Source organism: Liolophura sinensis, chromosome 8 (genome assembly GCF_032854445.1).
Source record: "Liolophura sinensis isolate JHLJ2023 chromosome 8, CUHK_Ljap_v2, whole genome shotgun sequence".
NCBI lineage: Eukaryota > Metazoa > Mollusca > Polyplacophora > Chitonida > Chitonidae > Liolophura > Liolophura sinensis.
Window position 1 is genome coordinate 10643689 of NC_088302.1, and position 24831 is coordinate 10668519.

General features: G+C 36.0%; 1 protein-coding gene across 1 annotated transcript in view; it reads left to right on the forward strand.

The window, feature by feature from the left end:
* The window catches only part of LOC135472564 (death-associated protein kinase 1-like), a 77693-nt gene that overhangs the window by 36043 nt on the left and 16819 nt on the right, over positions 1-24831 (forward strand). Inside the window, exons 8-9 of the mRNA XM_064752120.1 lie at positions 89-178; positions 1252-1362. Coding sequence (XP_064608190.1) covers positions 89-178; positions 1252-1362 — 201 coding nt within the window. The remainder of the gene's footprint in view (positions 1-88; positions 179-1251; positions 1363-24831) is intronic.

Consider the following 24831-nt stretch of genomic DNA (forward strand, 5'->3'; position numbering starts at 1 on the left):
AGTACAAAATGTTATTTGTTCAGTATTAGTACTGAACATAGGCAAAAGCTCCCTCATAATCATCGTGAACATTGCTGTCACTTTTCAGCCTAAACTGAAGGTGGAAGAGGAGGTGCGAAAGTCATCTCTCATCAACATTGAGCACTTCAAGAAATTCCAGGCCAGGAGGCGATGGAAGGTACATCATAATCGGCAAATTAGCTTTTGTACATATTATTTTGCTATAATTCTTACCAAAAAAGCCTTTAGTATACAGGATGAAAAAAAAGCATGAAAAAGGCAGAATTTTGATTTTATCTTGTTCTCCTGTCTATGTCTGTAAATTTACAATTTTTCACACATATGAATACAGTCAAAGTTGAAGGTGGAAGAACCACTTCCCTTCAAAACTACAAACTTTACCTAAAGCTGTAGCCAACCCAGCTTGAGCTGGATTTGAACACATAGCCTAAGTGGACTTGGGTGCAGTTACTTTTGGCAATATTACTTTGTACTGCAGCAGGTTTTTTTTTTTTCTTCTTATGGGCGTTTTAGTGAGAATTGTTAGTGGCCCATTTTAGAAGCATGAAAAAATGTGAAGAAATTGTTGTTCATGTATATAGAAATCTTTCGACAGGTCAAAAAGAAATGACCAGTCATATTAGTCAAGTTAGTTCTTAAGTTAATACTGCAACCCCTGCTATCAAAACAAAATGAAAAGGTAAAGTTTTTAGTGAGTGAGTTATTGGAATAAACCCAGGCCTACAGATTGATGTGTAATAAATAAATGTAGGCCTATGAGTGTTATTCAGATTCATTTCTTGTGAGGAAGAGCAGAAATAATTAGTTTATTCTAGAAAGTTATGACAAGTCGTTATTCTGGACAATCATCATTTACACGTATATACGATATTCTGCCTTTGTCTGTTGCCACATGCGGCAGTGATACACTAACCGAACAAATAGAAATGGTAACAACTTAGTTGCGAAAAAAATTGCGAGAAAATGTCTATAATCTCACAGTATATCATAATATAACGTTTTGGTGCAATGCATTCTCTTTAAAGTCCTGCGATAATGAGGTGGGGCCGGGTCCTCCATTACAGACGGAATAACGGATAGGTCCTTTGTGGGTGGAGAAGACCAATGAATTGTACTAGAAGACAACTGGTCATTAGTGACAAGAAAAATAAAAATAGATGAAGAGCATTAGACCCATTTCACAACCCTTGGACTCTGGGTACATCTGTCTTTTTATTTTTGTCATTCCAGCAATCCATGAAAGTGGTCTCCCTTTGTAACAGACTCTCCAGAAGTATTTTGTTGCGTCGGAGCTGTGATATATTGGGCAGCCGAAACAGCAGCACAGGAGGTGGAGGAGAGGTAAGTGTGTCATTTCTGTTGAGTCATAACCATTAACACTCATACTGCATACAAGCTTGATCACGAAAATTGTCCCTTCGCACATTTTCAGTTGTATGTACCCTGTTTGTCTCATTAGAACAAACTATTCATACTAATAAAGAAAGAAAATCAGACTGTCTAATAGTAATGTGGAATGTGCTATGTTGAGGTTAAGTTCACCACTTGTGTTAACATAACAAGTGCACTAACTTCAGTAAATGCTCTCAAAATGATTACATCTGTGAGTACTCTTACATTGTATACTCTGCAATGAATATTGGAGAGGTAAATTTGATACATTTGTGATCGATGATTAATAGTCATTGATGTTATATTATGTTGATACCTTTTGGTGTATATTGATATGTCCTGTTATTGTGCTGCCAACATTCTAATGCATATGGATAAATGAAAGTGAGCTGTGTCCCTGTTATAATGTTAGATATACAAAGATGTCCTCTCACTCTAGGCCAGGCTAGAGTTGTTTCCGCATTGAATATTGGGGTAGCACACATATGCAGCTGCTATTGTCAAGCTTCATGCACTTACTAACAACATGTAAACCCATTTGTGCACAACTTGTAGCACACTTCTTGTAGTAGGAGTTTGAAATATTATTTTAAAAGGGAGCAGTTTGCCAGTTCAGGGTTGTCAAGAAATATATCCCAATGACTAAGGTGTTTTTTGATTTTTTTTCAAGCTTACAGTTTAAATCCGGTGTAATATTTCTGATCTTTTGCCAATCTTTGTGCTGTTGATGAGCTATAATTCACTATAACTACCAGACTGATATGTTTTATAAGGCAAAGTACACATTAGTCATCATCTCACATCAGAGAAAATATTCTGCTTTCCTTTGGACATTGGTCACATGGGGCACAGATATATTCTCGAATCCTGCAGATGACGGCAGATGTGTTTTCTGTGTAGGTTATCTCCGTTAGCTGGGTTGTGAAGACAGTGGTCACATCGCTGAAGCATTTCACCTATATATCAATCTTCTGCACTGAATTGATGGAACCTTGCAGGGTACATTCATTACATTGTTACTCAGTGATAAGATATGCAAATGTATAGTGCTCAGTAATAAACCTAATATGAGGATTATTGACACCATATATTTGGGGATCCTGTCACCTTGTAACTAATATGATCAACAGACATGATATGTATTACAAATCAAACTGCAAACCAAACTGCAAACCAGTGCTATAAACACCAGACCTGATGTGATTTAACATATTGACTTGTAGAGCAAACTATATTTCTTAAACCGCGTGTGCACGGTATGATGTGTTGAGTTTTTACTAAGTATATGAAGTAACTTTTGTCTGTTTTCATTAATCTAATGAAATTCTTCGCGTCAGCGTGACAAATCACATTATGTGAATGGGGCATTACTAAACAAACTGCAAACTATCACTAATACCAGACATGCCAAACCCTATATGGATTAAAACCTTAACTAGACTATTTAATTAATCAATTATCACATCTTGATTTTTAGTTGTTGAATTTTTAATTTGCATTTTTGAACTGTATCCGTGTCTGTAGTTTGTAGTATTATGGCCAGATTCTAATGTTTAACTTTGAAATTGTGCATAATTAATTTTATCTCTGCTGTTCACGCAGTTAAAGTTACTGCTGCACACAACATGCGTCTTTGTATTAAACAGTTTAAATGGCAAGCTTGTTTTTAACTTTTGCCAAGTCTGTTTTATGGCAGCTGCTGTTGACATAGTGCAAGTCAGTATACCTAAGTAGTCCTAGACATTATCATGGCTAAATCGCTCTTGTACTTGTAAACAGGCGTCTTTCATGTACTTATTACGCGCTTACTCTATCAGAATTAAAATATACCAAGTCTGCAGATTTAAATTAAATTCATGATATTTTTGAAATGGGCAGTTTGTACAGGTTCTCTCTTGGTTATGTTTGCTTGAGACACATTTGTGATGTACCCTAAATGACCTAAAAATTTGATCACAAAAGAGCAGTTTGGGAGGCAAATAAATGTCATGAGACACGGTGCAAAAATTTTTGTTTTCCCAGTAAGATATCATCCTACCTTCTTGCGGCACCTTTCTAAAATCAATAGAACTCCCAGCATCTTAGAAAATGAACAGCTTAGTCATGGACAAAATTTTAGGTCATTTGGGATACTTTAAAAGGCTAGTTTTTAGAGTGAAATGTTATTAACAATGAAGAGGACTGGAGAATGGTTTGCCATAAGGGGAAGTAACTCCAAGCATCCCATTTGAGAAACGACACTAGCATAGCAATCTTAGATAAGTGAACTAGCTGCAATTTTGACTAACATGGACATGTGGCGCATGGTTGCACGTACATGTTTAAAGTTACCTTAGGCAATGAGTTATAGAGACTAGTGGAGATTTGGAGGCAAAAAATCATTCTAATTGAACTTTTGTTAGTAGCTGTATTTCATCTAGTTCATCATTTTTTAAGTAACACATTTTGCTTGATTAGGATTGATACATCTACCATATATGGCCACTTGAGTGTTTTTTTTTAAAGGAGTTTGATGAATTTCTTATCAGAAAAATTTGTTGGCTTCAAAATTATGATTTTATTTATTGATTTATTTATTTCATTGGTGTTTTACGCCGTACTCAAGAATATTTCACTTATACAACAGCGGCCAGCATTATGGTGGGAGGAAACCGGGCAGAGCCCAGGGGAAACCAACGACCATCCGCAGGTTGCTGGGATACTTAGGCAGAGAGGATTATGATTTTAAGGTCATCCTGTGCTTTTAAGAGTGCGTTTTTAATCAGAATTAGATGAAAGGCAGTATGTTTACATCACCTATATAATATACCTTTCCCACATCAGTCTCATCTTTGCGCTTGTTATGGTTCGAATTTGGTAATAAAGTATGTAATATCTACAAATACTAGTCTCTCTATACCTTTCTCAAACGTTAGAATAATTTTGCCACAATAAATAGTAAGTTTACGAATCTAATGTTTTCTCTGTGGCAATAATTTGAGCTATTCTTGGCAAATAGAGAAAATAGGAATTTGTAAGAAAATATGAATGTTTTCCCAAAATTCTGCGGTTTAGCCTTTTCAACTGTTGCTCACGTTTTTTCATCACACGCCACATGCTGGGTATACTTCTGGTAAAAGATTCGGCTTTGCTGTCCTGATAAACTTTGGTTTTGCACCTTTGATCATTGGCTGAACCACGATAATGTTTGCGCCCCAATTTCTGCATGAAGTTCGGCTGTGTGCCATTATTGATTGAAGCTCGCATGGATTGCTAAAATTTCAGTAAGTACTCGCATTTTCTTACTCACATATAGCTGTGGCATGGCCTACAAGAACGTTTTTTAATGAAATTTTTCACTTTTGTCTTTGTTCATATTAAATAAAGCACTACTTATCGTGTCATATTTAAAAAACTTTGGATCTAAAAAATAATGAAAGTTATTATTTCTGTGGAAAACTAATTTGAATAAGGTTTTAGGCATCATTAGAATTATCTGGCCTGAATAATATTCCTGTACAAGAAATCTAAATCTGTATACATGTTTACAGAAGAGGATAACATATATATTTTCTTTTGGAGTGGTCTTTATTTCTGTGTAATCAAGTATGCATTTATTTTTACAGAAGGTGGGTGTGGAGGAGGGGGGCATCATCGGCCGAGTGTTCACCACAGCCAACTTTGCCTATTGTCTCCGAGACAGTAGCAGGAGAGAACCCTGTACCACCCCATTACAACCTCATGGTGTACCCAGATTAGCATCTCCCATTGTGCATGTGTATTCAGAGTTCACTTTGTGGATAAATTGTGAATAGAAGTTCGTAATATTGGAAGTAAATAAGCTTAATCAACAATCCAGTGAACGTTTTGGCATTTGGAAACATCATCATGATTTCCATTGGCATAACAGGCAGAAAAAAAAACAGGAAAAATTGTCAGATGCCTAATTTCATGTATGATAGCGATGTATAAATAATGAGCTCTTGCAAACATGGGAATGGAAAGTAGGGTAAAATTGGAAGTATCATTAAGCTTTAGACAGCTACAGAAGTAATTGCCATTGTTTAATGTCTCGAAAACCTGTCTTCAGGAAAGAGCATTCTGGACTGGCATTCCAGTTTTAAGACGGTAGTAACCCAGTGATATAACATTAATATCTCACATTTCATCACATAGATGTCAGATAAGTATTTTCTAAGTGCTCATTGTGTGATAATTGTGTAAATTGTACATTACATTAAGCACATTTTTCTAGGGGGTTGATGATCTTAAGAAGAGGATACTGTGGTGTCATTTTCAAAGATTATTTTTTGTAGTGAAACATTTTTTGGATTCAGTTCATTCATTACTACAGAACATTTTTGGACCAAATATACATATGTCTTATGAAATTTATGTTTTATGTTCTTTTATCTGATTTCAAAACAGATATCAATTTTCTTAATGAACTTTGGACCAGTTACTTGACAAGGTTATTTTGTTTTTATGGTATTTAGCATTCTTGTCTTTAGATTCCATAATCCTTTCAGTCTTTACTTAAAGGAAAATGAACTGAAAGTATAAGATACATTTCTCGAAATGGACCAAAATAATTCAGCTATATTGTATTTTAACATCCTTACCTAATTTTAAAATTTGTATTGTGTTTGATTTTTCACCGTGTTATGACTTCTTGCTCAAAGCATGCAAAGCACAGTTTACACCATTTTCTGACTGGACTAAAGTATTGCTTTTATTTTTAAAGACCAACTTAATGTTAAAAACAAGATTTTGTAAAATTGTAAGTGAAAGTGAATGGTATTATTGTTGTTAAAGGTATAAAAGACATCCAGATAATTTTGTCAGTATTAGCACATATTACTGGGTGGTGTTCTAATTAAAACTCAAATCTTCTGCAAATCAAAATTATTCATTTTTTAAATATCTATATAGAAAAAAGCATGGCTTAGTCTTGAGATGTTTTACACAGTTGTGACAAGACAGTGACATAAAAATGACTCTCTTTTTAGTCTCTTGGACTTCAGCTCTTTAATATTTAAATTCTTCATCTCTTCATATTTTTTTTTCACGATATCCTGTAATTGTTTTTTTAGATACTGAAAAAAATCCTGTAAATGAAATTAACTTTTATACAAATACATGGCCTTCTTTAAAATTCTATTAAATGGTTGGATGCATATGAAGGTATTTGAGTAGTCATGAGTTAAAGGCTACCCCTTTGTCAAATAATTGTTGAGAACGACGTTAAACCCCAAGCACTCACTCACTTTGTCAAATAAATTTGTAAGTAAATAAACAAAAACAACTTAAATGAGGTGTGATGGATTTGAAGCACAAAAAAAATACAAAAAAAAAAAGACACACTTGTTATGTCGTAGTTGTTAGGATGTGAAAAGACTTATATAATGAGTTCTTTTCTGCAGAGGCTGTAAGAACATATTTTTTGTTGTTGTTGTTGCTCTTAGTTTTACTACAGTGGTGTTTTTTTGTTACAGATGTGATAATTAAGTGCTATTGTTTTATTTGTATTAATATAAATTGTGTATTTTTTGGAAAGGCAGTTGATAGAGGTACTTGTGGTTTTGTCTGTTTTAGGTGCTTTTGTCTGTTTTAGTTTCATGCTTTTTCGCTCATTGTTGTTGAAACTTCATTAAGTTTTTGTGTGTGTGTGTGTGTGTGTGTGTGTGTGTGTGCGCAAATGTTTTGGGTTTTATTTATATGACCTTTGATCTGTTCACTGGTACACGTACTTAATTTATGTGATAAACAGTATTGCTCATGTTTAAAGGACAGCGTCTCGATGACAAAAGTATTTATGTCATGAATTGTGTTACAGAACTTTCTGCTCATATTTTATTCCACCTGCTCAGTTAGTGATACTGGTTAAACACTTATTTTAATTGATATGCAGTTTAGTCACCAAAGCAACTAGCTGATTAATATCCAGTTTTGTCAAAGAAAGCCTTGACTAGAAGGCCATACTCATCCCTTCCACATACATTCATGATTAAGGCAGCAAATGAATAAAACATCTTGCACCTCGCCTAGTAACATATGACATCACAACAACAACAACAACATCATGTCCACAGGCAAGTAACTTCTAACCAATAACTGGCAGATCTGGCTCATTCAGTGTAGTTTAGGAAGAATGTACTAGTCATATGAACCTGTCACTCTTGCCAACTGAAGTTCGTCTGTCACAAATTGTAGTTTGAAAATTTTACCCTGATCCAATGACCATGCTTTGGGATAGAGAAAGAACCTGAAATTTATTGGCTCAGTTATGGTGTACCAGTGGCTAAATGTGTACAGTTGACAGTACAAAATGACATTAGGAACGTCTGCCTAATGTTCGCATATGAAAGAGCAACTATATTAATGCGATTTATGCATGCTTTATTTTATTTTGGAGTTTCACAAAAGGTATAATTTTATCAGTTTACACAAAGAAATGCCCTCAAGATATGCTTGAATCAACACCTTGCAAACATGTGAAATGGTTCTTGTTACAAATATTGTAACTCTCTTAAGCTGGTAACAACATGAAAGCACAGTGCAAACGTATTTGTGCATCACTGTAGCTTGTAAGAAAGTCATCATAATGAAGTGTATACAGATCATGTTTCAGCTTATCCAAGTTCTAAATCATAAGCTATGTTCGTTTAATAATACTAGTATCAGCAACATTGATATAGCCTGGAAAAAGCAGAAAGAATTCACTATGAGCTATTTAAAATATTATCATAATATTATTTGTACTAGAATTTAAAAAGAAATCTTATAAAGCAACATTAAAGTTGACAAAGCTTTTTTTAAGCAACTTCTTCATTTAGTTTAATTAAGAATGAGCTATTATAACCATACATCTGTTCCCATGTTACATTCTGCCCCTCTTCACCCAACAAGCACACGCCTATATCCCTTACAAGTAGATCAGATATAAGTAGAGCTTTCTCTCGGGGTTTTTTTTTTTTTGAAAAGTAAATATAGGAATATGTTGTTCATTAGATTGACTAACCATGTGAAAAAAAAAAACCAAATGTTCCTTCCACAATTAGATGTGTATCGGTTAACACGCTAGCGCAGCATAATGACACAGGAGACTCCCACCAATGCGACCGCTGTGAGTTCAAGTCTAGCCCATGCTGGCTTCCTTCCGGGCTTAGTCCGGTTTCCTCCCACCATAATGTTGGCTGTTGTATAAGTGAAATATTTTTGAGTACGGTGTAGAACACCAGTCAAATAAATAAATAAATGTATATTGTTTAAAAAGAGCAGATCAGGTGTCCCAAAATTAGAAGAATTAGGTAATTCAAAAATTCAAACACCTACAGTTAAAATGAGATGGTGTAGGAAGTTTAAACTGTGTACTGTAGCACATTGTATCTACCACATTTTGAGCTCTTTCTCGTTTTGAATTTGGCTTTTTAAAAACTTGTAATTTACGATTTAAATCTTAAGTTGCTTGATTAATATATGAGCAAAGGACATCTTACAGCAATTTCACAACAAAAAAAAAAGCCAGTTGGCATTGTTAATATTGGGTCGTAAACATTGTCTGTATATGTTTCCTTATTGCATAGGCTCATGACAAAGGCACACTAAAGTAAAGCCTGAAGTTAAGAGTGAAAACTGATACTTCTAACATAGGAATGTGGCGTCACAACACAGACTATTGGGGTAAAGAATTACATCAGGTCCTGAGTCTTGAAGGCATCATGTGCAAAGATTACACCAGTATTACTCTAATTCCTCAACTGTTTCACATACGAAAGAGCAACGTTTGGTGCAATTTGTGATCATTCTTAAGTTGAGTTTTGAGACTAAACTACATTGGTTAGATTGGCCAATTTCAGGGCTTCACAAAAAGTGTAATTTTATCAGTCTACACAGAATAATGCCTTCAAAATATATTTGAATAAACACCTTGCAAAGATGTGAATAGGTTGAAGAATTACAGTCTGTGACATCCATAATGGCTGAAGATCACAATGAAACACAATGCCAGATTACCGTTTACTATTAAAGTCATTGGAGTCTTTAAATGTAAATTTGTTGGATTGGAATTAGTCGTATTTTGCGGACCATTTTTATGTGACTATTTTATCTGCTTTAACTTTATTCTTCTCTTTAATGGTATATTTATGTGTATTTATTCTCCAGTATTTACATTTACAACTTCTAAACACTTGTATTGTTATTGTATTATCACCTAATGAATAAAATGCATTTTTAATGAATAAAGACAGATTTGTCACCAACCGTTGCCTTTAATTATTATTTGTACAGTGATGGTAATCATGTATCCTCCTCTCTTTTTTTGAGGTTGTTAAGGTGATGTTAAGCCATGCATCTTTACAGTGTGTTGAATTAAAAGTACTGGTACATTGATTTCACCACCATATGAAAAAAGACATTCAGTTAGCGGCATTAATCCTTTTATGATGTCATAACAGATTTCCCAACCATGTTTTTTTTTTTTTATTTGTCTTGAAAATTGTTTTATAAGATCTGTTCATTGTGAAATTTTGGAAGAATAAAGATGATTATTTTGACATACTCTGTATCTATGCAGATACCTATTGCATGGCGTCACATGGTGGCACTGAATTGGCTTTAGGTTGACTAATAGCGTGCACAGTCATTCTGTACTTTACATCTATGTAGACATGGGCCACTATATGGGCCTGTTTTGAATGGGTACTGTTTTGTATCTGAGTGGTGAACTATGTCAGGTTTAGTCAGATCCCTTTGTTATATCCTTGTGTGTGTTTTTTAGACATTGTCTTTGTAGAGAGGTGAGCTCTAGCATAACGCTGACATTCTGCGTTGTTTATTCAGAGGTGACAGTATGTACCAAAAAAATATCTCTCCATATTTTCCTACGCGTTTTTAACTTATCAAGGATTACCATTTGTCCAGCGATTTTTCACATGAGTGCAGCCAGGTGACCTGTGTATGTATACTGAAGAGCACACATTACTCTTCCTTGTTTGGATGATTGACAGCTCTGACAGTTTTCTGATTGGACAAGTGTGGTATGGGGATGGGCCTGTTTGTATGGGGTGTGATGTACAGCTAAGCTGTTTGGCAGGGGGTTTGGCTTCTAGTGGTGTGGTTGATTGATTCTGTTGTGGGATTGATTTGTTGGGACACAATGATTATGGTTGAAGATGTCTCCAAGGGGAGGTTAACTATGGGGTTTAGCGGGGAGGAGGGGTATGGGGTCTTTGTCCTCATTCCTAGCCGGGCAGGTGAGAGCTGTTCCATTAATTGAGTCAACAAGGACACATGAAGAATACGTTAGGCACATGGTGGGATTAAAGCCTGCCAACGTTTCTGGGGTGCTCAATTTTGTGGTCTGCAGACCTCTGGCAGTTGGAGATTGGGTGAAATATGCTAATTTTGAAATATGAATATCAACCAGATTAAGGATACTGGAAGCAAACCTCAGCTTATAGTATACATACATGTATATTTAGCCAGCTGAATGACCTAGAAAGGAGATTTTTTTTTACTTTGACGTTATCACCTGTGTGGTTAAATCCTTGATCAACCATTTTAACCTAAACCACCTGGTGTAGGGCATGGCTTGAAACCATCCCACTTGTAACTTTGTCAGGAGTGAATGTCCCACAGTGGTTTGTTGGGTGACCTTTCGTACCGGGTCATATTGGTGGAAAACTGGCATCGCACTCTTGTCAGCTGCCTGGTGAATGTTGGGGAGAAATGCTTTTAACTGGCAACTAGCCCACTAGGCTAAACGAAAGCTGTCTAGAATCATATTCATTTTATGTGTATATTACTGCAAGAGAGAAAGGGAATACCAAAAAGGAGGGGAAAAATAGAGAACTATAGTGAAGTGTTTGTTGGTGGATCTGAGTCTGTGTCTGTTACACAGGATGGGACAGAAGTCTGTTACCAGACTCTCAGTGACATCGGATCAATAGTCTGTGTCGATCGGCCTATCCAGCAGGAATCATGTGGAAAAAGCTCCAGTGCTATTGGATTATCAGCCAGTCTACTTTAACATGTGTTCTGACTGGGCTGGTCTACCTGGGCAGTTGAGTTAGTGTACATTATCTATGTCTGTTTGCGTGTGTATACATTTGCTACAGCTGTTGTCTTTGTCCAAGGTGACATGGGCTCAACCCTGTGAGTGACCGCTCCACGAATGACCCCATGGTCCTGCCGGGCATCACAACAGAGTTGAATGTACAACAAGACTGCATTCGCACCATCCCCAGGGTTCAGGCATGATACTGTAGGCATACCTGACGACAGGCACTCGAAGATTTTCACCTGAGCTTGATTGCAAAGCAGGTCGTGTGAGCCCAAGAAAGCCGGTATTGTGATTATGCCTCACCATTTATCAGGCACTAGGGTAATCAGCTGAAGCTGAAGGCACTCCCAGAGTATGGTGCCATACAGTCATTTTGGTTCACCTTTATGCTCAACGAACCATTCCATGGGACTTGTTTTGTATTGTCCCGTGTGTCCATGCCGTAAACAAGAATGTGCTGTAAACATCTGTTAATTTTCTGTGGAGCATGAGGCTGTATGTGTGTTGGTCTGTACATGTCTCCTAAACCAAAATCCCCATGTTGTTCTGTCATAGGGTTTTTGAATGTGACTGTGCAGAATTTGGATACGGTACAATACAATGGGATGTACGTAGATTTACCTGCGCATGTGTATTAAGTTTAAGGTCAGTGACTTTGTTCTGGCACTGATTAATTCCGAGAAGTCTCTGTGATCTTTTACCTGAACTGACTGGCACAGATATGTCAGCTGACCTGGTAGTCGGCTCCTGACCCCAACCCAATAAGTTCCCTCTTCCCCCCTCCCTGGGGCGCTCATGGGCACGTGCGAGATGCCACTGGAGGTCAGCACCAGTCTGGGGCCGGCCGAAAGGTACAACAGCCAGTGTCTGTTGGTCGGCGGCTCTTCCCAGACTCTTACACTGTCCATGGTGTTTGATCATGAGGTAGGTTAATGGTCATTTGACTAGTTACAGTGAACAATAATAATGTTAACCTGAACGAGATTTGTTAGCATAAATTTTTGTATGTTCAGTATAGACGTAATAATGGTGAATAATGGTAATAGTGATAATGATGTGTTATATTAAAGCCCTGTTAGCAGTTTTCAGAATTATCATGTCAGGTAACGTCAGTTCATTGGAGAATGTCTCATGAATAAATATAGCAAATATATGTATAGACTTTCTGAGCTATGAATTCATAAGATTTAAATTCTCGCAGACTAACTTAGTGAGCTTAAAAATTGGCATTCAAAAATGTTGAATTAAGCTAAATGGAAATAATAAAGATGCCAGCTGATGTTATATGTACATGTATGGCTGTAATAACTTAAGCATGTTAATGGCACCATTTGTTTCTGAAGGAAATGTGTGCATGGGCACAGGACTGTATGTGTTCATTTACCATCAAGTAGTTCAATACACATGATGAAGATTTGGATTTTACTGTAGAGTAATAAAAGTGATAGCAATAACATAGGGAAACAGCTAGGTGCTTTTGAGCAATTGCTCAACCGCTGAGAGAATTACAGTAGTATAGTATGGTCATAGTTTTGAAATACATAGTTACTATTGCCAGAAGGCAATTTAAAGTTTAACTGTTAGGAAAAAAATTACAATAATAAAGTGTGATGATGATAATTTTGAAGGAAATCATCACTATTAGCAGAAAATGGTTTGACCTCTAAGAAGAGAAAAAAATTTTGTGGATAGAATTTTGAAATTTTGAAAACAAAAAAAAAAAGTGCTGGTAGTGTGTGTAGACAGATTTCTAGAATGTTCAGGAATGTATATGTGAAGTGGATTTGTTGAGTATAGCTTCGCATATATGTAACACACCTACGTGTATTCTTACACTTAAAACCCCTACATGATAATAACTTCTGCGCATGCTTGTGCCGTATACATGTGCACTGTACATTGTTTGGGAAAAGAGGTAATTAACACTATGGCTGTGTTCTGTCTTCTAATGATCCACTCACTTGGTTTGTCTTTCCTGCAGGCTTATTGTTGCTGTCAGTAAATAGAATATATTGATTAGCACATTGTGTGGACTATACAGAATCAGCTGTATGGAAATGCATGTACGTCACCAGGAGTTGAAAAAACATGATAATTTTGTGTGTATGAGTGGTGATGTGTCGCACTGTATATAATGCAGTATGATGGCCATATTTTGACAGCAGGTGAACACCACTGCATACGATTCCCTAGCCTTTAATTTTCGAAACATTTGAGCAAGATTACACAGTACAAGTAGATAAACACACACAAATGTTGACGAAAACCTAAAAATTTGTTTTTTGAAAACTCTTAGCTATACATACTTGGACTTAAGCGAAATGCTTTAGCAGATTTAGATTTTGACTTCTACATACGGTAACCAGCAGCTTTTTGAATACAAATTCTATGAATATTTTCACACCTTGCATTGCAGTGTATCTTGTTCATCACTACGGGCGTACATGTGTGTCATTATGTTACACACGTCACACATTTCACTATCCCTTTACCTATATCACAGGTTAACAAAACAGGTATTTTTGAAGTAAATAGCTGCCCTAGTTCTTGTAATAAAAACCATTGAGAAGCATATACATCATATGGACAGCTTTTACAATTGGGTTAGGTTAGATTCCATGTTAAGGCCGATAAAGAGCTAAGACGAAATAATAAGCAAACCCACCCTCTGAAAAGAGGACAAACACGAGATGTATGTGTTTTCATAGCTGGAACATATCTTGTCAAATAGGCGCTACAATGTAATATTTCTATGCATTAAAGGTTTGTGTGTCAAAAATTCAGCCAGGATAGTGATATATGTGCAGTTCTGTGTATTTAACGTTGTAATACAGTATATATGCGTTATACTTACCTTTTCAACAAAATAATTTCACACGAAGGTTGTAAGTGAATTGCTGAAAAAGTTTTAGTTTATCTGTACATGTGTATCACAGCAACAGACATCTTAGCTAGTACAAAGACGTCATCTGATTGATTTTACATTTGGAAAAAGAATGTGAAAAATAACCGAGAGTGTGATGGATTTTTAGCTTTTTCTTTTCTGTTCTTTAATTCATAGGCATGTAGCTGCATAGTGAACTGTATATACATGTGTAAGTAAAAACAGTAAAAAAAAAACTGTTTGTGGATCAATATCTGATTTCTGGCCAAGGGTAATATGACCAGTATAATTCAGTCTTCCATTGACGGTTGAAGTCAGCAGTTTTACATTTAAAATATGTGTGTGTGCTGTTTTTTGTCTTCACGTCAGATCTTAGCATTAGAGAGTTACGGTTCATCAGACATAACCCACTTACAGTACATCTGCCTGCTAGGGACTTCCTTACACCTGGATTTGATGGCAATAAGCAAGTTGACCGATAAGCCTAGTAAGATAGTGTGGGATTTAAATATATAAATGTTTTTATGTACAAAAATCTGTGATGCTAGTTGAAATTATTATTTTAATCTTTTCAGTATTGAAGACTGAATATATGAAGTAAAATAAGTCCAATTGTTCATTGTAAAGTTCTGCATTAAACTAGTTGAATGAAAGTATTGCCTCGGTTGGTCAAGATACATCTGTAAATATTAGTTTTAAACTATGTGATTGAAATTTCCATTTGATACATCTGGAATATGAGTAAAAAGAGTCATGCTACTTAATATGGTTGGTGCACTTTGAAATTACAATTACCTACAATTGTACCTGTGTCAGTAACTCTCTTCAGGATAAAGCATATTGTCCGTGAGTTGGGTTTTAGATGGTGAGGCAAAATGCAATCTGATGTGGACCAGTCTCTCTCTTTTTTTTTTTTAGCTATTTCTATTAAGTCATCCATATGTTATGTCCTAGGTTATGAAATTCTTGCTTAAGATATATTTACCTCCCCCTTATATACTCTACAGGATGTATGGATATTGGGAAACTATTTCCACTTGACCTCTTGGCAGGAGGTCATCATTAACTGCACCATATTGCTCTAGTCAATAGGTGCAATGCAACAGCTGGACAGGGTATACCACCTCTGTTATTTTCTGTGTAATTTATTGGCAATTATTTCATAAATGTGTTGTTATATGTATAGATGTGCAGTTGAATTCAAATTAAAATTGCATTTTTTGTTATGAATTCCCTGATTTGACTCAAATAATCATAGGATCCATATTTAACTTGATGTTCACTCTACATACATGTGCATCATTTCAGTAACAACTGAAGAAAGCAGAGATGTTTACAGTCATGTTCTTCATTTATACATTATGCTGCAATTTACCATGTACAGGTAATTCAGTACAAGCATCTCATGGGTCATACCTTTTTTTAACAGTCAAGTGTCTGTTTCAAATATGACCATGCCATATATGACAAATGCTCATTATCCAAGACAGCGACACATGCATACATGTACATGTATAGATGTAAATTTCTCTATGGCAAATTTGTTCATATTTTAAGGTACATTTATTGAAGCATACTCATTACATTGTAAGATTATATTCAGTGTGAGTCAGCATTCAGTCGCCATGGTTACACATACTGGTGTAATCTTGCCTGAATCTTGTAAGCTCTTGTTTATGTACTTACCTAGCTGGTGGCTGTGATGCTACTGTTGACAAATTCAAGTAGAATATTTATAAATGAAGAGAATCAGTGCATTAATAAGTTCATCTATATTCTTGGCTGGAATAGTGTATGGCAAGCTTCTAATAGGGTTAGTATACTCAAATTCCTTGGAGCGGTTTAATGTATTTTACCTTAAGTTTGGCCAGTAAAAGTGCACTGACAAATGTATATAAAATCGTTTAAATGATCGATACCTTCGGTTTTTAAGTTTTTCTCATAAGAAATTAATCATGAAAAAGCTCTTAATTGCGTGGCCCTGTAACATGTATATGTCTAAGGTGGATGAATCAGTCAAAGTCCAACATTTTAATTATAAAATCTGTACTTTTTCACCAAGGTTGATACTTCAACTAATGAGGGTGGATCTATAAGCAGAAAACCAAGGCATTTTATTCAAGGAATAACAATAATTGTTTTAATAAATATTACGTAAATGAATTATCTTAATGAATGCAAGCAAACGATTAATTGAATGTTAAATGGATTGACTGTTGGACGTTGTTATGCCACAAGCATATACTCTAGGAGTTTCTGAATGAACTCTTCCTGAAGTTTGTACTTCAAAGGTACAACGATAGGTCTAACACCTGGTGACTCATTTAAATAACTTTTTTTTAACAAGTTTTTACAAAGAGAAACAAATAAAGCCAAAGCTGATTTCTTCTACTATTGAACTACATGTACCAGTATTACCCAACCCTTTGTGCGTTAATTAGCTGTGAACATATAGGACATTATATGCATCCTCTAAGTAAATATTTTCACATTGATTTTTTTTTTCACTGTGTACAATAGGCATTCATGCTAACAAACTGAGCAGCCAGCTGGCTAAGTCTATGGATGTAAATATACCTCGTTATTATATTTACATACCCGCAGCTCCTATATGTATTTGATGGATAAGGGTGGGTTTAATATATGCATTTTTCAATCTGTTCAACTTTTGGCATTATTTTATAATTTACCTATATTACCAGGGGAGACTTGTGGTTAAATATGAGCAGTTACTGCTGGTTTGGTCGTCTGAAGCATTTGTATGTGTGCAGGTATGTAGGAGGGAGGTTATCTCAGAGGTACACTAATTCCTGCCAAGGGTTCTCCGCTATCGTTTTTCTATTCCTGTAAAGCTGACTACTGTGATAATACACTAGATTGGGAATACCATCAACCTACGAATGGTTGTGTGTTTCCACCGGGGTTCTGTACCACTGGCCAACGTGATGTGAACAAAATATTCTTGAGTACGACATGAAACACCAATCAAATAAATCAGTGACTGATGACATCTGTTATTTTCATGAATCCTCTTGTCTCAAACTTGATTTCTAGATAGTCACTTAGTTCATTGATGCTCTGGGAACTCTTTCACAAAACGTCAGGAGTTGTATTTCTCATAACTTATTTTTTGTAAAGGTTGTTTTCTGGGATACACTGCCTTGAGGCTACGTCATTAACAAGAAAAGCTACAAAAAAGTGATTTACAAAGTTTTGTGAAAGTTGTCTCTGAATTCCAAAGTTATTCTTATCTCTGCAGCATTGGGTGTATTATAACATTTTTTTAATAATTTTTTTTTGTTAAATACGTTAATTGCCATATATGTGTTGTTTAGAAAATTTTTGAGAATGTGAAAAATCTTTGGCATGGAAAGTACCACTGTACTTTGAATTGTGCTGTAAGTACTGTAATAACATTAATGTTTAACATTTGTGGGTTGTGGTTTATGTTGTACCTTGGTGTGAATGTCAGCTGACGAGGGCACGTTTTGTGTAACAGAGAACAGCATAACATCACTATTCAGTTGAGCAGCAAAAAGAGCAACCAAGCAATCCAGGTGTTACCTAGTCAAACTTCAGCCATCAAATCTGGCCTATTTTTGTTATCTTGATCGGATTGGCCTTTGCATGCTTGGGGCAATAACCCATCTAGTCCTACCAGATTTTAATCTTATTCAGTGTTTTTTTCTTTATGGTTTCAAATAAATGTTGAGAATTGCATGTCTGTGGCGCCGTATTGAAGCTTGAGCTGAGGCCATTCTGTCCCAGATTCTGTTCTACACCATGAACAAGATCATGTGATTACTTGTCAGTGTAACTAAAACCATTCCTACACAAGTCAAGTGTGTGTACCATGAGTACATGTGCTACCGTATTGATCATTGTATGTTTGTCTTGTGAAACAGCAGTGTTAGCATCATCAATTTACAGTAGTTTTAGTTTTCATGCGTTTTATATTTGTTCAGATATAATTAGGTTGTGTCATACATTTACAGGATCTGTATGCTTTGACTCAAGCATGTCATTAGTCATGTACATACATGTACCTTAAATGACCTAAAATTTTGAATGCAAATGTGCAAAATTTTTTCCGAGGTAAATAAGTGCCCTGAAACGTGCACAATATTCCAGTAGAATACCATCCCATGTTCCAAGCAAACCTTAAAACACTTTTCTAAAATCAATAGAACTCACAGAATCAGGAAAACTGAGCAAGTTAGTCATGGACAAAATGTATGGTCATTTTAGAGTATATATTATGTCAGTGGTATTTGTTAGTTTTTCAGGTGTTTTGTTTTCCTTCAGATGTAATTAGGTGGTATCATATATTCACAAAATCTCTATTCTTTTATTGATACATGTTTTATATGATACTGCAGAAAAAGATCTACCTGTATGCATCCATCTCTTGACCTGCACAGGAAAACACTTTTGTTTAATTTAATAGCATCAAATCAGATGTCTTGACTGTTGTATATATGTTTCTATAATGAGTTAATAACTGTAGTAGTGACTCACCTTACAGAAACCTTCTAAGATAATGCTTTCATGTCATAATAAACCAGTTAGCGTACAATTTGGCGTGTTTTGTTTTGCTCAAAGATGACTAGATTTTGCCCTGGGGCACGTTAGCTGTTAAACAGTGCAGACCTGAGAAGGGCATGATTAGCCCGTTATGTAGAGGCTCAGCCTGTTAGTCTTGTATAGCGTGTGTGTGACATTCGGAGAGTTTACAAGTGTGTGCTTTCTCTAAGCTTCATTAGTCTGTCACATGTCACCTACCATCTTCCTGTCGTGCTTTATTTCACCCTCTGTGTCAAACCCGTCATATTTTTTCTGTGGTTGATATATTTAACCTTCAGCTGTGTGATGCAGGATTTCCCGTGTCAGTGATTAGGCTACCTGAATAGTTGATATTAGAGGATATTTGCATGACAGCTAGTTTATGCAGACAACTCCCTACTGAGAGATTCATCTAAAAATCACCTTCCAAGCTGGTTTGAGCTAGGCCTTGTTGTGATGGTGGAAACCTCAACCTCTTCATTGCTGTTATATGTGAGTAAGACATTCATGTTTGTTTTGGAATCAGCTAAATCTGCCTATGATATTAAGTTCAAAACACAGGCGAGTGTCATTTTAATATCTGTCCCCCTCATTGGATATGCTGAGTTCTTTGATGGTGGTAACGTTGGGATGGGTTAGCTTTTGATTACCCTGAGTTTTTGTACCTTTTTTGCACATAGCATTTGAGTTAAGGCAGGCTGCGTTAAGCTTCAAGATAAACTTTGAAAATAGAGACTTGACAGCCTAGGTTATACTGTATAAAGCCCTCAGTGCTTTCCCATGTTATAAATATTGTGTTTATGTGAATACTTTTTGAGGAAATTCCTGCAGTTCGTCAACCCAGGCAGTGTAATTTTGTTTGCTAACCAAATTACAAGGTTGTATCACTTGCATCCCAAGTGGCCCTTATTTTTTGTTGATGTTTTTTTAGGTAGGCTTGTAGAAAATGTGTTCCCACCATGTAAACAAATAAGTTTAGTTGAAATTAGATATATTGGCAAATAAAAATATAAATGTTCAATCATTTTTCCATATAGTATTTTTTTGCGTTTACACTCAATTTAATGCAGAAAACATACTGACTTTATTTGTGAAATATATTCTGTCTTACAAAGCAGCAAATTACAACAAATGTTTGTGACAAATACATTTTGTCTATTGTCTACAGTTGTCTGTTTCCTGGACATTGTAATGTATTCCTGGGAGTTGTACGTTGCTGGAGAGTTTACGGTGTTCCTGAGAGTTGTCTGTTTCCGGGAGAGTTTATGGTGTTCCTGAGAGTTGTCTGTTTCCTGTAGAGTTTATGGTGTTCTTGAGAGTTGTCTGTTTCCTGCAGAGTTTATGGTGTTCCTGAGAGTTGTCTGTTTCCTGGAGAGTTTAGGGTGTTCCTGTGAGTTGTCTGTTTCCGGGAGAGTTTATGGTGTTCCTGAGAGTTGTCTGTTTCCTGTAGAGTTTATGGTGTTCTTGAGAGTTGTCTGTTTCCTGCAGAGTTTATGGTGTTCCTGAGAGTTGTCTGTTTCCTGGAGAGCTTGTGGAGTTCCTGACAGTTGTCTGTTCCCTGGAGAGTTTAGGGTGTTCCCTAGAGTTGTCTGTTTCCTGGAGAGTTTAGGGTGTTCCTGAGAGTTGTCTGTTTCCTGGAGAGTTTATGGTGTTCCCTAGAGTTGTCTGTTTCCTGGAGAGTTTAGGGTGTTCCTGAGAGTTGTCTGTTTCATGGAAAGTTTATGGTGTTCCTGAGAGATGTCAGTTTTCTGGAAAGTTTAGTGTGTTCCTGAGGGTTGTCTGTTTACTTGAGCGTTTTCTAGTGGTGGGGGAATTTAAATATTGCATGTCTTATTGCAATTAAAACAAGATACATTGACTGGCTTGATGAGTTTAAGAGCCAGCATTGCCTTATTATGTTTTGGCCATCAGTTTATGGGTAGAGGAAACCAAGCTGCCCACAGGGTATGTAAGAGCACACAAACAGTCCTACAAGAGTTATTGCTGATACATTGGAATAATAGCCCTATGAAAACTGAGAGAGTCTACAACTTTCACATTCCTTGTAGTTGGAGTAACCATCCGTAAACTGTGTTGCAAACTGTTCCAGATAAAGGACATGAAATGTAGCTTCAAATATATCCACACACTTAGGTCATGTCCTGGCATGAAAACATGTCAGAGAATTATTCTGTTTGGTTCATGTAAATAGCCACCTATGTGATATATGTAGATAAATATAGAAGAAATCATCACTCTGGAACATGTGCCGGCTGGTGGCATATTGGATGTCATATCAGATTTCCTAATATCTTTCAGTCTTATTATTTGGCCTGGCTGTGCTTTGCCTGCATTTTAACATGTAATTGAGAAACCCTGTTTTTATATCCTTGTTATTTATGATATCTATAGCTCATGAAATAGCTCCGTAGTCTTTCAGTCTGCATGTGCATAGATTTACTGGAGCATTTCTTCCCCTTAGTTATTCGTCTTTTTGTGTATTGGTATGTAGTTCTTCGCATGTTCTTGTCTGACATACTGTGTCAAGTAGTGAATAGTATTACCTTATATCTAGGCTCAAAGCATGTGTTCTGCTTGTATTGTTTTGACTGGTTTAGTTTGCTGAAGTGCTAGTGCAAGCATACATATACGTTGTATTTTTATACCCCATTAATACACACTCAGCATTGTGGTATTTTTGCATCAATTTCATCTAAATGCCTTGCTTATAATCTTGTTACTTTGGGCATTTTAAAAAGAAAAGATAACTGGAGACATAATAAAAGATATTGCTGTAGCATGAATCTTTGATGTCTTTTTCATGTATAACCTTGTGCAAGTGATAACTTTTTTTTCCCCTTCAGTACACTTAATTCCATCTGGTTTTCTCCAGTCTTTCTCTGGTCGGTATTATTTGTAGTCATACTAGATGTAAGCTCAGATAATCAGATATTTTGGATGCCATTTGTTATTGTCAGACAACGTTGTGTGATGTACCTAGTGTGATATGCGTGTCAGTCTGTGTTTAAGTTTTATTTTTTTGGGGTTATTTGATTGGTGTTCTACACCATACTCAAGAATATTTCACTTATACAACGGCGACCAGCAATATGGTGGGAGGATACCGGGCAGAGCCCGGTGGAAACCCATAGCCATCGGCAGGTTGCTGACAGACCGTCCCACGTACGGGTCTATGTTTAGTTATGATCCCAGTATGGGTATTATAGTGACATGAATAGAAAGTGTCCATGTAATTAATTTATTATCAAAACCCTGGCAGCTAGGCGCAGGTATGTAATAATTGTAAAAAAGTACAAAATTTCAATTTGCTATGTTGGTTATGTTCTGATCTGTGATCAAAAGTTGTATTAGATTTTAAAAACATTAATGGCTATAAACCACAGGGACATACATGTCTGTTTTTACAGTGGAATAAATCCTTCTTTATGATACATCTATACCTCTTTTATTGAACAATCCAGCTTCTTTTTTTTTTTTTTTTTTTTGTCTGTCTGAATAAGAAAAACAGTAGGCATATCTTACCTTTAAGTAAGGAAATTGAAAAAGTTTGCTGTGGGCTGTGTGTCTGAGAATGTACTGTTTATTGTCATGATTAGGAAACAAACCAAAATACTACAGAGGTATAGTAATTTGGCCTTATCTGATAAATTAGACTTACTGTGGCCTAAAAGTTTGCTCCCGAAATGGCATTTTTAAAAGCAAATAAATGCCATTAATGATTACTTAGGGTATCATTATGTCTTCCTAACAAACCTCATAATGCCTTTTTAAGATCTTAAGAACTCGCAGAATCCTAGAAATGGGCAACTTCGTCATGGCCAAAACTGACCGTAATTCCACGCTTTCTGTACATCAGTTTCAAAAGTGATCCTACTGATGAGTAAATACACACATCAGCAAGAATCTTCTTCTGGAATAAAATAAGGTCATCTATAACATTATCAGAGTTAGAACATGTAAATAATTTCTTTTTTGTAAATATCTGAATTAATCTGAAGATAGTTGATTGTGTGTACATGTGGACGGAGGTGTATAGGGATTGTGCAGCCTACATTTCTTACAGAACCTCTTACAGAACACAGTGTAATAAACGGTACATGAAGCCTGCAGATGAGCAGCGTCACAAGATATCAAATCCCATCTTGGCAGGTGCTGTTATTAATTAGGTGGTACCTGATAAACTTCTTACAAACCCTCGAAACACTAATTGGATCGGCTGCTTTTGGAATTTGTCAGCCACACCTGAAAAAGATGTTTCAGCTGACCATTACTAAATGTGTTTATTATAGTAAGGTGAAGTATCTGGATTTTCATCACATTTATGAAGTGATATTTCACACTGTCTAAAACTCTCAGTTGTTATTACTACTCCAGAGCATTGACCTTTGATGTATTCCATATTATTCAGCAAAAACTTCCACTGTGCATGTAAATAGCAAATAAAGTGTTGAAGGGTGCCCTGTGAAATTTGAAAATTCAATACTGATATTGTTCTCATGAAATGAGGAAAGAATAACTTGTTTTTCCTCTTGGTTTTTCGTACGTATATTCAGACTTCACTGTGTTTAATAACTATACCATCTGCATGTAGGTAAAGTAATATTCAGGTGGACACAAACACTGTAGTTCATTAAGTTTGGTAATTAACTCTGGGTTGTGAATGTTTTCATATTAAAGCTGGAAGTAGGGCTAGGATTGCAATCCTGGTTTGAGCATTGCTCGGTCATTTATTATGTAGATATGCCTACCTGTGGTCTGCGAACCTTGTCATTGTAATCCGACAGACTAAGCTACAGATCAGGTATAGGACACATGGAGCGTATTGACTGAGTTCAGGTATTGGCTCTCAGGTGAGAGCTACATAAGCTGTGTCAGCTGAACTGTCTACAAGATTATTGAGATAGTAAGATGATTCTGTGTGTATCTTGAGGTAGAGTAAATTACCTGGCTATTGTGAATCTGGATTGTCTCCCCTTATGACCATATGGCCAACTTTTTGTCTAAGTACTGAGTCAATATGGGGGACATGATCTGTACTCTGCACTGTGATTTTTTTCTTGTAAAGTGGGATCTTTACATGAAACTTGACCTTATGAGACATGGTTAAGAACAGGCTTTAAGGTTCACAAGGTTCTTCCCCCCTCCCCCCCAACCCTCACACAAATTTCCATTATCCATGAGCTTAAGGATGTCTAGTACTTGATGGGAAATTTAATACTGGTAATAAGAAAGAGCACAAACATCAAAGTGGTTTGTTTGCCACGAGCACTCTGGAATGGATAGACTTGTCTTAGCTACAAACCAGTAGCTTTAGCACTCTGTCACAACAACATGTGTGCATGAATAATGAAACTTGCATAAATCAGTCTACATCGGAATTGTTTTTGTTTGTTATTTGTGAAGCATTTCCAGTTTGTCAGTTGTAGATTGTTTTTAAGAACCATGCTGTGTATAGACAGGGAAACAAGTGTATTTTTTACATGTAAATTGAATCTCTGCAGATTTGGTCTGTAATACATGCAGCTTTTACATGCATTCATTTTCCAAATTACATTAATTTTCACATTATTAAGTAGTATTCTTCACCATAGAAACGTTTATTAAATAAGTGCTATGTATCAATAAATTTCCTTTTGTTTTTTCCTTTTGATATTGAGGCTTTCACAAACTACAATTTCATTAAGAAACACATTTTATTTACTTCCTTAGTTGAGATACATGTATATGCTTTAGTAACCAGTTACCATGGCAACCATTAGTTGTCGATGTAGAAATGTGATTAAAAAGAATACTCCGTGTGATGCCAGAAATTGTATCTAAAGTGATGAAACAAAGATTGATGTATCAATGTCTCTGGTTTCCAGGTGCTGTCAAATTTACTGCGAGATTCAATCGTGGTTGATGCCAACGATTTTTTGTCATGTTA